Source organism: Anser anser (genome assembly GCF_964211835.1).
Source record: "Anser anser genome assembly, chromosome: 15".
Lineage (NCBI taxonomy): Eukaryota > Metazoa > Chordata > Aves > Anseriformes > Anatidae > Anser > Anser anser.
Genome location: NC_139736.1, coordinates 17,885,501 through 17,902,099, shown reverse-complemented (window position 1 = coordinate 17,902,099; position 16,599 = coordinate 17,885,501). Strand labels below are relative to the sequence as shown.

The following is a 16,599-nucleotide window of genomic DNA, read 5'->3' as shown; positions in this document are numbered from 1 at the left end:
CTATATTTGGAGGTAGTTTCTAGGAAAAAAAAAAAAAAAAAACAAAACTGACGATTTTCGGCCGGTGCCGGCCCCACCACCGCGGCTCGGGGAGCCCGGGCCCGGAGGATCTGGGGAGCCCTTGGCTGCTCGCCTTTGTGGCGGGGCTGCAGGAGCGAGCACGGGAGGGAAGGAAGGGGAGAGGTGTCTTTGTGGCAGCCAGGCGTGAACATCTCCACTTATTCCTTTGGTCTGCCTTTTTTTTTTTCCCCTACACTTTTCTTCTTTTTTAGAAGGAAGAAGCGCTTAGGGGGAAAAAAAAAAATCCCCCCCCAAATCCCCACCTTCTGGATTTTTTTATTATTTTTTTTCCCGTCTGCTTCTCCCCCTCCCCTCGCTGTGGCCTCTTGTTTAGCTCGTGGCGTGACCGTGATGAAGAAATGTTTCTGGGCGCCTGGCAGAGGCGATCTTTTTTATGTAATGAGTCAGGATTTTGCCAACGGAAGGAGCCGGCCGCCGACCGAAGGGCTGCTGCCTCCCTGCCGAGCCCGGCACCCCGCCGGGCCGGGGCCGGGGCCGCCCGCTCCCCCGGGACCCGCGGTAAGCTGCGCGCTCCTCCCGCGGGGCCCCGCTCTCCCCTCAGCCCTCAAGTGGGGCCGAGCCGCCGGGGCCGCGCCCTGCCGCCGGCTTGGGGCCGCTCCCCGCCACCTGGGCGGCCGCTGGGGGCTGCAGCCCACCTGCCCCGGGCCGCCGGGGGGCCGCTGGGGCCCGCCGCAGCTACAGGTGCCGGCGGCCCCGTGCCCCGCCTGAGGGGAGGCTGCAGCCCGCGCGGCGCGGCCCCGCCTCAGGGCAGCGGCGGGAGCGCGGCCGGGACCAAGCCGGGCTGCTCCTTCTCCTCCTCCTCCTCCTCATTCTTCTCCTTCTCCTCCCGTTCCCTCTCCCGCCCGCCAGCGCTGCCTCGTTCCCTCAGGAGGTGTCTCCGAGCACGCAGGGTCGGCAGGGACGGACGGCGTTCCTCCGGATTACCGAAAGCAGCACAAATGTAATAGTGTTTTTTTTGTTGTTGTTCAAGCGCGGCGATTGGTTTCTTTTGACGTGACTGACAGCATTTACCTGCCTCAGGTCTCCAAGTGGGTCTATAATGAGTAAAACTCGGGTTTATTTAGAAGTTCGGTAGGGAATGTAAAGGAAGGATTTAGCAGTGTGTTCCTTTTGGCTGCAGATCTCTGCTTTTCTTCTTAAAAAAAAAAAAAAAGTTCTTAAAGCTGGGGATAGTCAGATTTGGGCACCCAGCTGAATACTCTAAGCTGCATTGTCAGTAGGAAGCGACCCGTTTTGGGTAAAGTGAAAGTACCGTAGTGTGCTACACAGATAGCAAAGATATAATAATGTCACACATCTCTATAATGTTTCAGCTTTACTTTAAAATATGGAGGAACAGACAAACGAGTTGATACTTTGAAAAGATCTTAATAGATACTTTGAGTGCTGGGGCTAATAAGTCCCTACATTACTCTGGGTGAGTTCTGCGTCATTTTATAGCCACTTGCAGAAGGTGCTGCTTAGCTAAACAAACAAATCATAAAATGGGAATAACAGCAAATAATAACTGCTAGCAACTCCTGCTGTCCAGTTAGTTGAAGGAGTGTATACCATGACTTGGCTACAACGTCCTCTTTTATCAGTCCAAAAATCAGCTCCTTTGTAAGCGCTGATCCCCTCAGTCGATTGGGCATATCTTACAAAGATACTTTGCTTACAAATTGAATCTCAGAAGGTTGTGGTTCCAGAGTCGGGGTTTTGGGGGCGAGATGAGCTTATGTTTTATCCAACTGGCCCACAAAGTCCCGCTTTTGGTGGTCACTTTGTTCTGCAAAAGAAACCAGTGCATTATGGCTCTTACAGAGGACACTAACCTTAGCACTAAACTACGGCTGTGCTCAGAAAGCTACTCGCTACTGCACACTTTAAATAAGTAGCAATATCCTAACTTTACTGGTGTCATCAGCAGTAAGAAGCAGATAGAAAATACTAGCATTCCCCAAAGTTAAACAGAAATAGTTTTCTAACTGTTGTTGTAGCCTGTAAAAACTTTTTTTTTTTCCTTAAAAACACAGCAAAGGCAAAGAAAAAGTTATGTTTCAAAGGGTGGTTATTTGACATAAGTATATTGGGAGAAAAAATAAGACTTTTCTAGGAAAGAGAGGCAGCTTAAACCTTGAAACCAACATACAGCCCTTAGGAACATGCATGCTGTCAGTCCCCTCCTCGGGTCTTTTGCTCACAAAAGGTTGCAGTTCTGATGTCTCTCTCTCTTCAACTGACTTTTTGTTTTGTTTTGTTTTCATTTTTGTTTTTGTTTGTTTTTTACTTGTGTGCCCACGTGTCTACATGTGCATGGTCTGTATCTATAAATCAATGTAAAGATTACTAATTGCTGTGCTGAGAGGAGTTGTGCAATATATTTTTATGAGTAAGTCTGAGCTTGGTAAAGCTGTTCAGTTCCACGCTACTATTTATTTTTTGTTATCGATAGCCTGAACAATCTCAGCATAGTATTTACTTCTAAATGATGTAGTTTTATTTTTATGGGATTCCAATAGATGTTTACCATTTATAGGTAAGCTGAACTTTCTTGAGGCTCCAAATATAACGTACATATATTTAAGACAGAATAAAACACATGCTAAGTGATATTGTGTGAGAGAGTATAATGGCTCATATACAGAGCAAGCACAAACAGGGGCATCCTCTCGGCTGGTGTAAATGTGCCTGTCATAGCTTTGACATTTTATACTAGCTAATCACCTGCTTACGTGACACATGAATATCTACACATGGTACTCACATTATGCTTGCGGTCAGATTCTTATTTAGTGCTGATCTACTCAAACTGAATCGATTCTGTTACTTCAAAAAGGCCTGGAAATTCAGCTGAGTTCCACAGCAGTGCTCTGCTAAAAAAGAAGTTGTTGGCATGTGATAGCTCACATGACTGTGTGCAGGATCTGTGTACTCAGGCAAATGGATATTGTGCTGAATTATCAGTATTTTTCTATGGAATTCTGGCCTTTTACAATTTATAGCTATATAATCACTATACATATGAAATAGGACATACCAAAACCTCAGTGCAACAAATTACTCACTTGTTTAAAGCTGAAATCTACCTTGGGAGAGCTTAGGTCAGAATTGTGCTGCTAACACGCCTTTTAGCCACTATTCTGCATGAAATAATGCAGCTCAAAAGCAGCATTTATGAGAAGGTTAAGTTTTCAGGAATCAATTGAGCTACAAATTTAACTGTAGAAATATCATTTTTTAAAAATAATACTTAGTTTGTGAATACATTACAGATATATCCAGTACTACAAGCTGTCAGATTTGGACTGGTTTGACTCCTATGGCCTCTTCGCTAGTCTTCTGAGAATACTCTGCTCTGCTGCTTGTGAGCTTTTTCTTTAAAGCTCTTAAATTGGAACATGTAATTTTGTGCAGCTACCTTCAGTAAGAGGTGCTGTACACCCTGTTAACCAGCTGCGTTTGGAAATCCTTTCAGATAGGTTCTCTTTGATTCTTTATTGATGATACATAAAATTCACAGGTATTCAGTTGAGCACAATTAATATAGACATGGAATTAACTATTTAAATGACTACTGAGCACTGTTTAAGAATGTGGTTATAGTTCTGAAGGCCTTTCTCATCCAAAATTTTTAGTTACATTCTTTCCCATTACTAAGGCTACAGAAAGAGCTCCTGTTTCTGTCTCCTGTGTGGTAAAATGGACTGTTTTCTGCTCAGATGGATGCCACACATATCTCTCAAGCTTTTAATGTATATTCACCTTATGTGTGTTAGCCAAATATTAATGATGATTGGACAAAATAGTGACTGATCCCCTACACGCTTAGGCTGTAAGAGTGTGATCTCTTTCCATCATGCTGGGTTTTCCCACAAAGTTTGCTTGCAGGATGGCCTCAGAGCTGTGACTCCTGGAGTGCACTGTGCACCCAGAGCATTAATAATTGATGCCTGGGATCAGTTTATTTGAAATGGAAAAAAAAAATAAAAAAGAAATTTATAGAAGATTAAAAAAAATAGTATGTTTGGAGTCAAAATTAATTTTCTTCAAGATAAAAACTCATGAATTATTGAAAAAATATTTTGAAAGATCAACTCCAATTATGTATTGCATTCCTCATTTATAAAATTGAAAGCCCTGCTAGCTATGTTTTCTGTTTAAAATAATTTTAAATCTACAGTTTTAGAATGACTTTTCAGTATTTTAAAGCAAACTTAAAAAAAAAAAAAAAAAGCTTATAAAACAGCTTATAAATACTGAATCAGCAGAGGATTATCTAGTGGCCTGATCTGATTGCTTTTGAAATCAGTGGACACATTTTACCAAAAGCAGTGAGATCAAGATCTCCATCAGAACCTGCTGGCATGGTTTTGGGGATTGCTCTGTGGTCTGAGTTTTCTGAAAGCAGGGCCTCAGCCTTTGACATTTCCTGACCTCGTGTTGCAACAAAAATTTTGTGACCCCCTCTCTGACATAGCCATGGAAAAGGAGAGGGTGGTAATGACCCTGAGGTTGGAAACTCATGACCTGCAACAACTTAAAATTTTGCCTTACTAAAGGCTACAAGATCAACTGTCCCTTCCTGTGAAGTTATCCAGAGTTTTTCCAGGGCAAGAATGCAGATGTCTGAGGTGTGATTCTTACATTGTGCCTTGTTCTTCCCTCCCAATTATAACATTGCACATCAGCAGTGCTGTGCCTGGTGCCACACAGAAAATCAATGTGAACACATATTGAAAACATATCTTTCAAAGGTGTCATCCCCAAAGTCTTCCTTATTTGCCTTAAAAATCATATTTAGCAGGTTAGGAAGGAAAAAAAAATATTGCTATGACTTGGAAGCTTCACCTGTAGTGGAAGAAGTAGTAGAAAAGTGGTTATATTACAGGCATAAAGACACTTCAGACCATGCAGCTTGACGATACAAACCTCCTGGTGAAATTAGTGACTTTAATGAATTTAAACACTCGCCCTGTCCACAGTGCTGATCAGTTAATAATTACACAGACCTCATTGCAATGTCATATGCTTGTCTCTGTCAATATTAGGGAATTTGTTAAGGTACAAACATGGAAAAAAGAAACAAAGATTCAGCTTTCTTTGCCTGTTGTCACAACACCCAAATAGTTTCTGCTTTTAAGGCTTCAGAGCAAGGGTGATGTTTATGTGGATGACCTGTGAACGCATAGGTGCCAACTCAGGTTGTGGATTTTTTACATTGCAGACACACATTGATAACTTTAAGTAAAGCTATTTCCAGCTTTTCTGTTAATACTGCTGTAATATTTTAATTTAGCTGTTAATGGGAGAGGCTGCAATTCCCCAGTGTAATGTAATATTGATGCACTTTTGCTATTTTAAGTAGCTCAGCTTCGGTCAGACAGTCCAAATCCTTTTAGTGGATTTATGGCCTTTCTATATGAAGTGACATAACACAGGAGCTGGACATCAGCGTTTGAAAGTAATAGTTTTTCTTTTGTTTTGTAGATCAGGAGAATTAAAATAAAACAAGTAAGACAAATAAAATGTGTTCTGTCATCTACAAGACACATACAAATGTTTTTTTTGGAAAGGGTAAGAAAAAGCCTTTCAGGATGTTCCAGCATTGGCCCACAAGGGTCAGTAAAAATAATGGAATGCAGTAATTTTACCAAAGGAGTATTTCTATTTCTTATATATTGATATTGTTGAAAACATCTGACTTGAAGTCAGATGAATCTAGATTTTTGCTTTGCTGTTGCTGCTGTTTGCATAAAAGCTTTCTTTTGTAACAAAAGGCCTGTCTCAAATCACACAAGCTGCACACACCTCTGGCAGGAGGTGCCGGGGTGCTGGTGGAAGTCAGTAGTATCTCTACTGAAATCGCTGGAGCTGCATCAACAACAACAACAAAAAACAATCAAGATCACAATAAAATTTCTGGAACCTGAAGAAAAAACAGGGTTCGTTTGCTGCACTGAAACTAGAGCAAACAAAGAGCAAATGCGTTACAAAGAACAACATATTGAGTAATATATGAGGAATTGATCATTGTTTTTTTCAACAATATTATATTTTGTATGTTATGCTACAGGAATCCATTGAAGAATATGCCCGTTAGGTGGTATTAGTGTGGATTACCTGAAAAGTAACTTTTCATTAGGCGTGTCAGTTGGATAGGCATAACTAACAACTCAAGTGCACTACCTGCTTTGCTTTAGAGGTTATAAATATGGAGTACTCGGTCTTTACTAAAATGGCATTCCTTTTTGCATTTGTGCTCTGAGCAGTCTTTATGTATGGAAAACCACCCACATGGTTGTTTTTTGAAATCCTTTAAAATGAAATGTAATGATGCTGTAGGATTTTATCATGTATTATTTTTTCCCATAAACTTAACTTTGGACCGTCACTGAAGTAAATCTTTAAAAACAAGAGATGCAGGTCAACTGCTAATGATGATTATCCTGCTTTATTTTGTACTTTTTTTGGTAGCCAAAGGAACAAAAATTGCCCTGGACTGTCTGTGCTTTCCGCATAATGTTGTAGCTTCCCAGTACTAACAATATTTCTAAGAGGGGCTTCACAATTCACTCTGGTGGACAGACAGAACCATTTAATACAGCCAAAGCATATGAGCTAGGGACTGCTTGGAAAACTGCAGTTTTCCTATGGACTGGACTCACAGGAAATTATGAAATCCTGAAGTATTGTTGGAAAAGTGCTCTAACTCAAAAAATTTTTCTTTATAGTTTCGTTCTTGATGTTCCACAGCATTCACCACTTCCTGCATGGCTCTTTACCGCAGGGAAAATGAGGGACTTTTGGGGGCAGATGTGTTTCCATTACACTATCATAATGCCCCTAAAAATCCTTATTGCTCTTGCAGTATTCTTCTGTGTTGCTGGGCCTGGTGTGAACTACTTGAAGACCTAGCTTATAAGTACATCTTTTCTCTAAAAACACTTTAAAAAAGCCACGGAGTTTATTTTGTTTATCTTATTTTTAGTTGTGTTTACTGTTGCTTAAAATATAAATGGCAAGATATGCGACCACCTGTTGATAAACAAATGTCATAAGTCATAAATCCAAGGGACATGCTGATAACTGCATGGTACTTAGGAAAAGGAATATATTTTGGCATAGGGTGAGTGCTTCACTCTATTGGTATGATTAACTTGTTTTTAACGTAAGAATTCAGTGTGTATGTCTCTGAAAGTCTGACTCATTTTGCAGCTAATTTGAATGACTTTGTTACAGTGGACCTCACTTAGAATGTTAACTGCTTCTGAGAGCATACAGCAGGTTATTTATCAAATGAAAGATCTGCCCAATGTTTTTATTTAAATTAAATACACACACAAAAAATCATATCTTCGTACAGTCCCCAAATAAAGAAAATTGAGATGAAACCTAGGAAAAGACACTGTGGGTTCTCAGATATTCTGTGCTTTTCCAATCAAAGGGTCTTTGTGTGGGCACGGCTCTTGCTGGGGCTTTTCAGGAAGGAGTCAGCAGAGTCCCCTGGGTGCTGCCCGGCTACTCTCCCTTCCCCTCTGGGTAGGGAACCTTCAGGACTACAGTGCCTACGCTCAGTTTCCCAGGCACTGTTTGTTCCTGCTAGGTGGCAGGTTACCCAAATTCTGCAGTTTTCCACAGGTTTTTGCAGGAAAAGGCAGAACACCTAAATGTAAACATTGTTTGTTTTTGTCTGGGTATCACAGCGCAATATATCATCATTTGACATGTGCAGTGCCAATAGCATTTATTTCAGTAGCTGTATGTAGGACACGCAGAGCTGGTTTGTGTAAAATACACTCTTCACTTCACTACCTAGCTTAAAAGAAATAATAAATATACCACATAACTTTGCTCCTCTGACAGGTCAAGTATCTTCAAATAGCCTTCAAAATCCTTGGTGACATAAGAAAGAAACTAGCCAGGAGATTCGCACACTACCCCCCATTTTATACTAATGTTTTATCCCCAAGGAAATTCTCATCTTTCTCCTAAAGGAGTGTTTCTCGTTTTTCAGGCAGGAAAATCTTACAGGTTAAGTCATATCCTACGGGTCACAAAGGAAGCTTACTGTTATGACTGGAACCCAAAACTTTTGATGCCCAGATAAATACCGCAATAACAAGAAAATCACTTTCTAGAAGGATTGAATGAGCTGTGTTGCACAACAGTATACACACAGGTCAAAACATGCTTGTGTATACATTTCAGCTTACAACATTTCAGCATGGAACAGCATTTCAGGTATATGTAGAGGCAGAAAGCAGAAGAAAAACTAGTCATTGTATTAATTCTAAATGTTCGTATCAATACTTCAGTGTTTCTGTTTGGGCTGTTGATCACAAGATGATTCCTAGCGCCTTCTGACGTGAATGAAAGGTGCTGTAACACAGCCTGGCTTGAGGATTATACAGCCTTTAAAATGATAAAAATCACTTTAAAAAGTATTAGAATAATTCAATTATTAATGTTATTAGTAGAGTTTTTTGTTCAGCAAACTTTTAATTTCCACATAATGATCCTACCTAAAGACTCGGCAGCTAATTGAAAATGTGTTCAAAATATGGGAGGCTGCACAGATTCTGTAGAGTTCTGTGGTATTAAAGATCTGTGAAGGGACCACACCTAGAGCTATAAATTTTATCACCTTTATACAGAAGACACTGTTAATGTGAACAGACTGGAATTTTAATTACATTTTAAAGGTCTTTTGGGGTCTATGCTTGTGACAATACTACGTAAAGAACACTGTGATAGTTTTGAGCATTAAAACTGATCTGTTTTTGTATTTGTGCTATATTACATTCTTTCATTACCTGTAATCTTTCAAGAATGTCAGAAAATGTTTGTTTGTTTGTTTGTTTTTTAACATAAGCCATCTTTTGTAAAATCTCTTGGAGATATAGCCTGTAGACCTGAACAGCTGATTCTTACATGCACACCTATTTATATACAAAGACTTTAGGCCATAGCAAAAATAAGATTTCTCCCTGAAATTTGCTCTGTACATATGTAAAATGTATTTGTCATATAATAGTGCTGTCACACAAAAATTCTTTAGACCTAGCAATCCTGAGGATAAATTAAAGGAAGGGAATAAAAATTGGTAACACTATATTCCAGCCCCTTTTATATCTAATAGGAATCCCCTGACGTACAATTGCCATTTTGAAAATGTTTTTAATCACTGGATAATAATCATTAGAAAATGATTAGCCAAGCACATGGTTTGTGATATATTCTTAAAACGTCAAATTCAAACACTTGTTTCATATTATTTTACTTATTTTATGTATCTAACTTATTTTGGTTTGAAATAGCATGTTACAAAAAGCTCAGGATCTGATACAGCCCCAGAGGAAGGACTGCAAAACTCATCTGCTGAAATGTCTACTGCAGCTAACAGCACTTTGTCACTGAATAGGCTAGGAATAGGTTTCAATATGAAATATTTTATAAATGATAGTTTTACCGGTTGGTTGTTTTTCAAATATGAGCAAAACAAATATTTCCATTAGACTCTTCTTAGGGATTTTGATTTCTTTGAGTTATAGGACCAAGAGTCATTTAACATGAACCAACAGCTTCAACGTGTTGCTCTGAAAGCTAGAACGGTAGCAAGTAGGTAATATTTTTCAACTAGAACTTCCACAGTGGAAAAGATATTAAATGTTTGTTATGTGCCAAGAAGTGAGTAATACGAGAATACTTTCATTCTTTCACAAAATGCAAGAGCATTACCAGCGTTTTAGTTTTTAATTATATATATAGTTTTTGTGATTACCAACAGCCTCATGAGATAAAAAAAAAAGAGCAGAAAAAGACATGCAATTATTAAATGGAGAGCCTAAACAAAGTAAAGCAATCATCTCATTTATTTATTGAAGCAGCCCATTATTATCCCAGGTTTCGAACAGTACCTCAAGTGTTATGTGTACTGATTCTTTAAAATAGTATTCAGAATACAGCACTGGGCTCAACCATTTTCATAATATTTATTTACTATGTTATTGGACTTTGGATTCGTTAGGTCCGGTTTCTTACTGAATTACGACAGCATCAATTCTGCTTCAGCAAGTACTGAGGGGATACAAGTGCAGCACCCTGTACTGCTACCTGGAGGGCATGTGGCTTCAGAGGTAATCAAAGCAGAGTTTTAACATGGGAAGCAGGGCTGTACCTGTGTCACAAAACAGCTGCTCAGAAAAGCTCAGATATTTCATGTAGTTTCACACTGTGTTGGAGAAAGATGTAGGAAAGCTAAGAACTACAGCAAATGGAGCAGCAAGTCAACTGCAAGAGATAAGTCACTGCACAGACGCTGTAAGTAAGCCTATAGAAAGATCCAGCTAGTTTTCCAAACAAAGGATGACAATGCGGCCAGAAGTAAGGGTAAGGGTAGCCGACTAGATTCAGTGTGAGTCTGCAATTTATCTTTCCCTTAAGTGGTTAACTATGGGAGCAGACATGTTTACAAAAATACACTCCATTAATAAATGATCCCTACCGCATTTCTCAATCACACTAAGCTGTTTCTAACTTCATTAATTTTTTACCATCAATGTCTGATTAAATGTGTAAATGGGTTTGTTTTCATTTTCCTTAAGTTTTAAATGCATATAAACATTTTTAGTCCCAGATTTACACCACCAGTGCCAGCATTCTGACTGAAGTGGATTTTTATGGTTGTGTTATAAACAAGTGCAAATGTAAGTCATGAAGTACAGTGCTGACAATCTTAATTATAGCTGGAGGAAGATTTGCCAGCATGTATACAGTGCAGAAATACAAGCAATCATTGTAAGTTAATAAAGGTCATTAAAAGAAATCACATATTTCATAATCATGCTTTCATCAAGATAGTATGACCTATTTTACACGTAAGCAATTAAAATGGAAACTGAAGTAGCTGGAGATGATTAATTTATCCAGTAGTTAGACTTGACAGGTGCTATTACCTGATAAATAATCTACTAGAATTTTTAACCAAAATGGTTACTGGGTTTTGTTTGTTTGTTTGTTTGTTTGTTTGTTTGTTTAAAAAGCTACTTAAAATTTTCCTTTACCTTTCCAATGACAAATTGGATTTTGTATATTCATTTGAAAGAGAAATCTGCAGCCTTGCTATGACTACTGTCTGAAGCTTCCGGATACCTCAATGGGAAGCACAGCATACATATCTAACTAGCTTGCAGCAGGTTAATTTTGTAGCAGAGGAAGCACTAAGATATTCATATATAAAGCCAAAGAATCTGTGCTAGTCATTTTTGGAGTTCTGAACTGATCCATAACAAAATTATCCATTGCCTGGAGTTGGCAGTAAGGAGAACTGAATGTGTCCAGAAGATTTTTAGATTGTAGCTTGAATAAAACAGACTGTGATATAATCCAGATTCATATGCAAATAGTCTAGAGTCAGTATCTTGATAATTTGCACAAAATCATCTTATCTGATAAAAATCACACTAATCTGTACCAGAATCTTACAATAGTATTATTGTAAAACTCTGGATACATCTAAAATCAAAAAGGAAAATAAATCCCTTCTTAGAACATATCAGAATGGAAATCGTGGAGTTTTGTTTCCAGGCTGAGCACTAGGACATGAATGTTCAAAATTCAGGAGGTCCTGGGTCCAGGTCTGGGCCCTGATTTGTCCTCGAGCCACTCCCAAGGCACCTAAGCAAGGCAAACTGCTGTTGCATGTGCTTCACTGATCAGAGGGAGCAGTTACAGCCACAAAATCATTTCGGAATGCAGTTTAATCTGGAATAGTGGGACAACATAAGTCAGTTCTAGCCTTAAACATAGTATCTTCCTGTACCAGCTTTATTCCTATCTCCTCCTTTGCATGCTATCCAGTTAATAAACAGAAAGTTCTAGGAAGTCAAAAAAAAAAAGAGAAGGGAAAAAAAAAAAAAAGTAACTGTTTCAAGACACTCCTGCCAGAAAGTAAAGACTGCACCATAGCTGCAATTTCCTGATAACGCACCTCATGCTAACATCCCAGTGTGGTGTGTGAGTGGAAAAATTACACCAATTAGCCAGTTCAAGCCTCTCAATTTTCTTGTAAAGCAGGACACCGAGTGCATCATGTCCTGGATGCAGGCGTGCATCCAGCGTGGAGGGCTGGCAGCCAGAAGCCTGCCTTTGCAGGGGCTGCGCAGCACCGTGGTTTGCCTGGCAGGTGGGGGAAAGGAACTGGGGAATGTGCACGGTGGAGGCTCACGCTCCTCCATCACTGCTCTTTGAAGGGTCTGGCTTTGTTGGCTTTTTCTTGGCTGTGACCAAGCTAGCAAGAAATGGAGAGCTGGCTAGAGAGAGCTTCACCTCGCCTAACTGCCTAAGAAAATTTCCTTTATCACTGTTTATATGGGATTGAAAAACAGCCCACAACGCTGATCCTTCATGACAGACAAACATTGTAGTTGTAATTGATTTCACTAGGAGGTAACATCAGCAGAGCAGTATATTGAACGCCAAATTCTGCCGAGTATGTAACAATATCTCTAACAGCAAGTTTATCTTATTTTAAAAGTTAACATTTCCAGTGCAGCACAATATTAGATGTTATTAACATTTAAACACATCCCAAGGACATATTCTCACCTTTTATCTGTACCACAGAGAACCTGAAAATGTGCTTTCCTGTTCTATCTACAAAACATTTAAAAAACCTTCACTATCTCACACTAACACCTCAGGATACAGCAGTGTTAGAACAGTAAGATGCAACATATTTGGGGGAACAGGGACTTGGTTTCCAATCTGTGATTCCACGTCTCCTAGTCCTAATCTATGTGTTTGGTACTAAGGTGTTACAAAAACTGGAATGAATAATTAATAATTTTTAGATCCTGTATATTTATATTTATTTTATTTTATTTTGGTACTTCATGCTGTAGCTACTCATTACCAATCTTTAGCATCAGAGTGTAGAAAAAAGGCACAGGAATGAAAAATAAAACACTGCAAACCAAAGTCCCTCTTGACTGCAGGCCACTTGCCAGCTGCTTCTCACAGGAACTTTCAGTTCTGCTGCATGCTTTGAGTGTAGCAAAAAGATAAACATTTTCTTGTTGCAAGTTAAGAAACACTGCCATGCGTGACAAGTTGATAAGCAGTATCAAGCGTTGTATCACAAGTTTATTAGCACACTTGAACAAGATGGAAATATGTTGAAAAGTTTTCTGCAGCTGAAAAATGAAAAATAATTGGTCAATGCCCAAATTGTCCTGCTGAAGAAAACATTTTATATTCTTAGTAACTGAAGCTTTCACTGCTGTTGACAACTTTTTTTCTTTTTTTTTTTTTTTCTGTCTATGGTGAATTCCTCAATGTATCTGCCTCCTTTGCACACCCTACTCCGCTACATCGTGGTTACGTACTTTCAGCTGGTACAGATATAGGAGTTCGAATTCTACATTGATGAGTATAAGCAACTACACTAAACAAAAGGTGCGATAAACAGAATTTGACTAGTGACTTCATTAGATTAAAAATAAGCATTTCCTGCTTATCTTTTCACTTTAACTGTGGATATTGGGGTCCAGTTTCCACGTTTTTGCCTTTTGTAGTTACTGTAACCATGTATTTAGATATGGTACAAAACAGGTGCTGTGACGGGTTCTGCTGCACACCTTCAGTTCCTTTCTGATTGTTTCTGTGATACAGGCATACCTGCCTTAAAACAAACAGATTGGGATCGACTTGATATTACCACTAAATCTGTATTTGAACTAAAATTTGCCAAAGAAAATATTATTAGAAACCTTTCCATACATATCACAAATATCACTATTATTTACCTTTTTGTAATGGTATATGGCATGATATAAACAGGGAGAAACAAAGGGATAACACATAATGAAGCATTATCGGGGCTACTGGTAAAAATTTGAGGTGAGTACATTAATTACAAATGATAAAAGCATAAAGAAAACAAGGTTTCTTCCTGTGTTGCAGGAGAGACTTTTATCCTACACCCTAATTAAATTTTGGCATATTTTATTGAACAGTTATTCTAGAAAAGTTTTTTTTTTTTTTTGGTTGTTTTTTTTCCTTGCAAAAGTATCCATACTATTTTTATAGTCCTTTTCTCCACCGAGACAGGCTTTTAAGCACCATTGACATTTGTGGTATGCCAGCTTTTATGGCTGTAGAGAAATAACAATACACTGGAGAAAGTTGTGACACATTTTGCCTGGAAAATGTTGTTACACTCTGTCAAATAAATATGAAGAACTTGTTTTAATATCCTGTCTCACGATATGGGGTAAAGGGAAAAGAAAATCAGGATGGATAGATGAAAAATATACTTTAGCAAGATAATCAGTAACCAGAGGTCTAATATTCTAAATTATTTGCAAGACCTCAATGATTCCCAGATGTCTGAAGTAGGGCAAGAATGAGGACCAGGAATTTCTTCTGGATTTGATGGTTGCTTGGCACTGTGGAATGTGGATACCTTTGCCCATTTCTATGAGAATTGTGTCCTTTGCCTTGGTTTCCCAGTGGGAGCTCACAAGCAAATACATAGGAAGTCTTTCAGGACTTCCTTCCTCCTTTATTTACTGCACACACACGGGAGACATATGCAGGATGTTTATTGTAAGGAATAAAAGTCTTACTCTTCCAGCAACTGAATGCTCCTAAAAGACAGCGTCATACATGTATGGCTATTTGGTAAAAGTAAACATGCTCCTGTCTGTCTCCAAAGAGAAAGAGCAAAGGCTTTTTTCCCTCTGTGTTCTCAAACACAGAATGAATAACATTCTGCTGTAAGGCAGAAATTGTTTGTGTGCAGATGCTTGGCTTCCTTGAAAACATAAATAGTTTTCCTGGTGGCATATTTATTCACCATATTAATATTAGTCTACTAGAGGTAATTATTTCTTAAACTAGAGTACTCTCAGGCTAATAGAACAGAAGTATTGCTATTGGCATGCTAAATATTTTCAATTAATTAATATGTTCCATAACTTAATATATTAGTAAATTCCAATTAGTTATTTATTAAGTTCATTTCTTTAATCGCTTTTCCTGTCGTTGATGGTTTTTTTCTGATTCACAAATTTAGAGTATTAGAATTTAAGTGACAAACCAGACACTGACCTTTTACAGCAATTCCTGTGGTGTCTCTATAGTAAACCCTAACAAGTTGGGATTTTCCTCTGATGCAGAGATCTACACATGTAAATTCAGGTACAGGATATGGCCTTCAGAAGACAACACAATGAAATTAGATATCTCATGATATAGGGGAATGCTCCACAAGTAAGCAACTGGTGCTAAGCGTAGCTCAGATTCAGAATGCGAGCAACCTAGTAAGATGGCCAATAAGATATACATTTAAGTTTAATTCTTCTCCGAGGTCAACAGATTCTTGCACTGCAATGCGATTCCTCCAGAGTGCCTGTTATTTCATGGCAGCAGACTTCTGTATTGTGCAAATAAGCAGATAATCTGTTTTCTGACATTCTATATTGTGATAATCAGCAGATAGCCCATGCCTTGAAACTCTTGTACCTTGACTGTAGCACAAAGGAAGGAGGATGTGAATGGGTCACCATTCCTCAGGGTTTTTAGCTCTGGAGCAACAGAACTCATGTAGGCCTGTGTAGAAATAAAGAGTGAGAGTGCAGAAGCAAGGAGGAAGGCACCAGTTTAGCTGACTGGCTGCCTACAGGAGCCATGCACTGCTGAAAGGCTAGATTGCCTTTCACCTTAGCACCAGCATCTTTGCTGCATGTATTTCGTAAGACAAATCTATCACATGTGGCAAGCACAGCCACAGATGGCATTGCTCTTTTGAGGTCTAAGAATGTATTTCCTTAGTTTGTGCGAAGTACAAATACTTGTGAGGAGCTTATAATTCATCTGTTCTAAGTTAGTATTTGTTTCTTCATTTAAATGGAAGAGAATATTGTTTAATAATGGTTGTCTTATATGGGGTATGATGGATTTAATGTTCAGGGTAAAATAAAGTTCATACATCATAAAAGACTACTGATACAGCACTTTAGACTCATTATCCTGCCTAAAGGAGATTTCAATTTTATTTTTTGTCATCAGGTTCTATTAGGTTAGGTTAGATCTCCCAAACCAAGTATCATCTTTCATGAGGAAGACTGTTTCAGACACAAAATTTGACCTGAATGATCTTAAATGTCTTTTCAATTTTAGAGTAATGAAATGAGATCTTAATGGGGAACCTGTTACTCATGCTGTTACACTGATTTATCAAGTCTAGAGTAAAAAATTAGAATCAGACATTGGCTGGTATACATCAGCATTGAGTCAAGTGATATTATGCCAGTTTATATCAATGGAAGTTTTGGCTCAGATTGTCTTGGACCCTGGAAAATACCTTAGCACAATTGAGAAGCAAATGTCTCTTCCAAAGATATGTATCAAACAAGCCAATTCTGGAATATCTGGTATATCTAATAAATCTGGTATATCTGATGAATCTAAATCTGTTTGAACCTTTTCCAGAAATAGTAAAAAGGAATGGGCACACAGACTTGTATCTGCATG

At 38.7% G+C, this 16,599-nt stretch overlaps 1 protein-coding gene across 1 annotated transcript in view; it reads left to right on the top strand.

Annotated features, from left to right (window-relative positions):
* Positions 1 to 419: 419 nt before the first annotated feature.
* The window catches only part of LOC310881930 (uncharacterized protein), a gene marked incomplete at its 5' end in the record, with an annotated part of 39,929 nt that continues 23,749 nt past the window's right edge, over positions 420 to 16,599 (top strand). Inside the window, 2 exons of the mRNA XM_083799894.1 lie at positions 420 to 1,021; positions 13,455 to 13,518. Coding sequence (XP_083656020.1) covers positions 420 to 1,021; positions 13,455 to 13,518 — 666 coding nt within the window. The remainder of the gene's footprint in view (positions 1,022 to 13,454; positions 13,519 to 16,599) is intronic.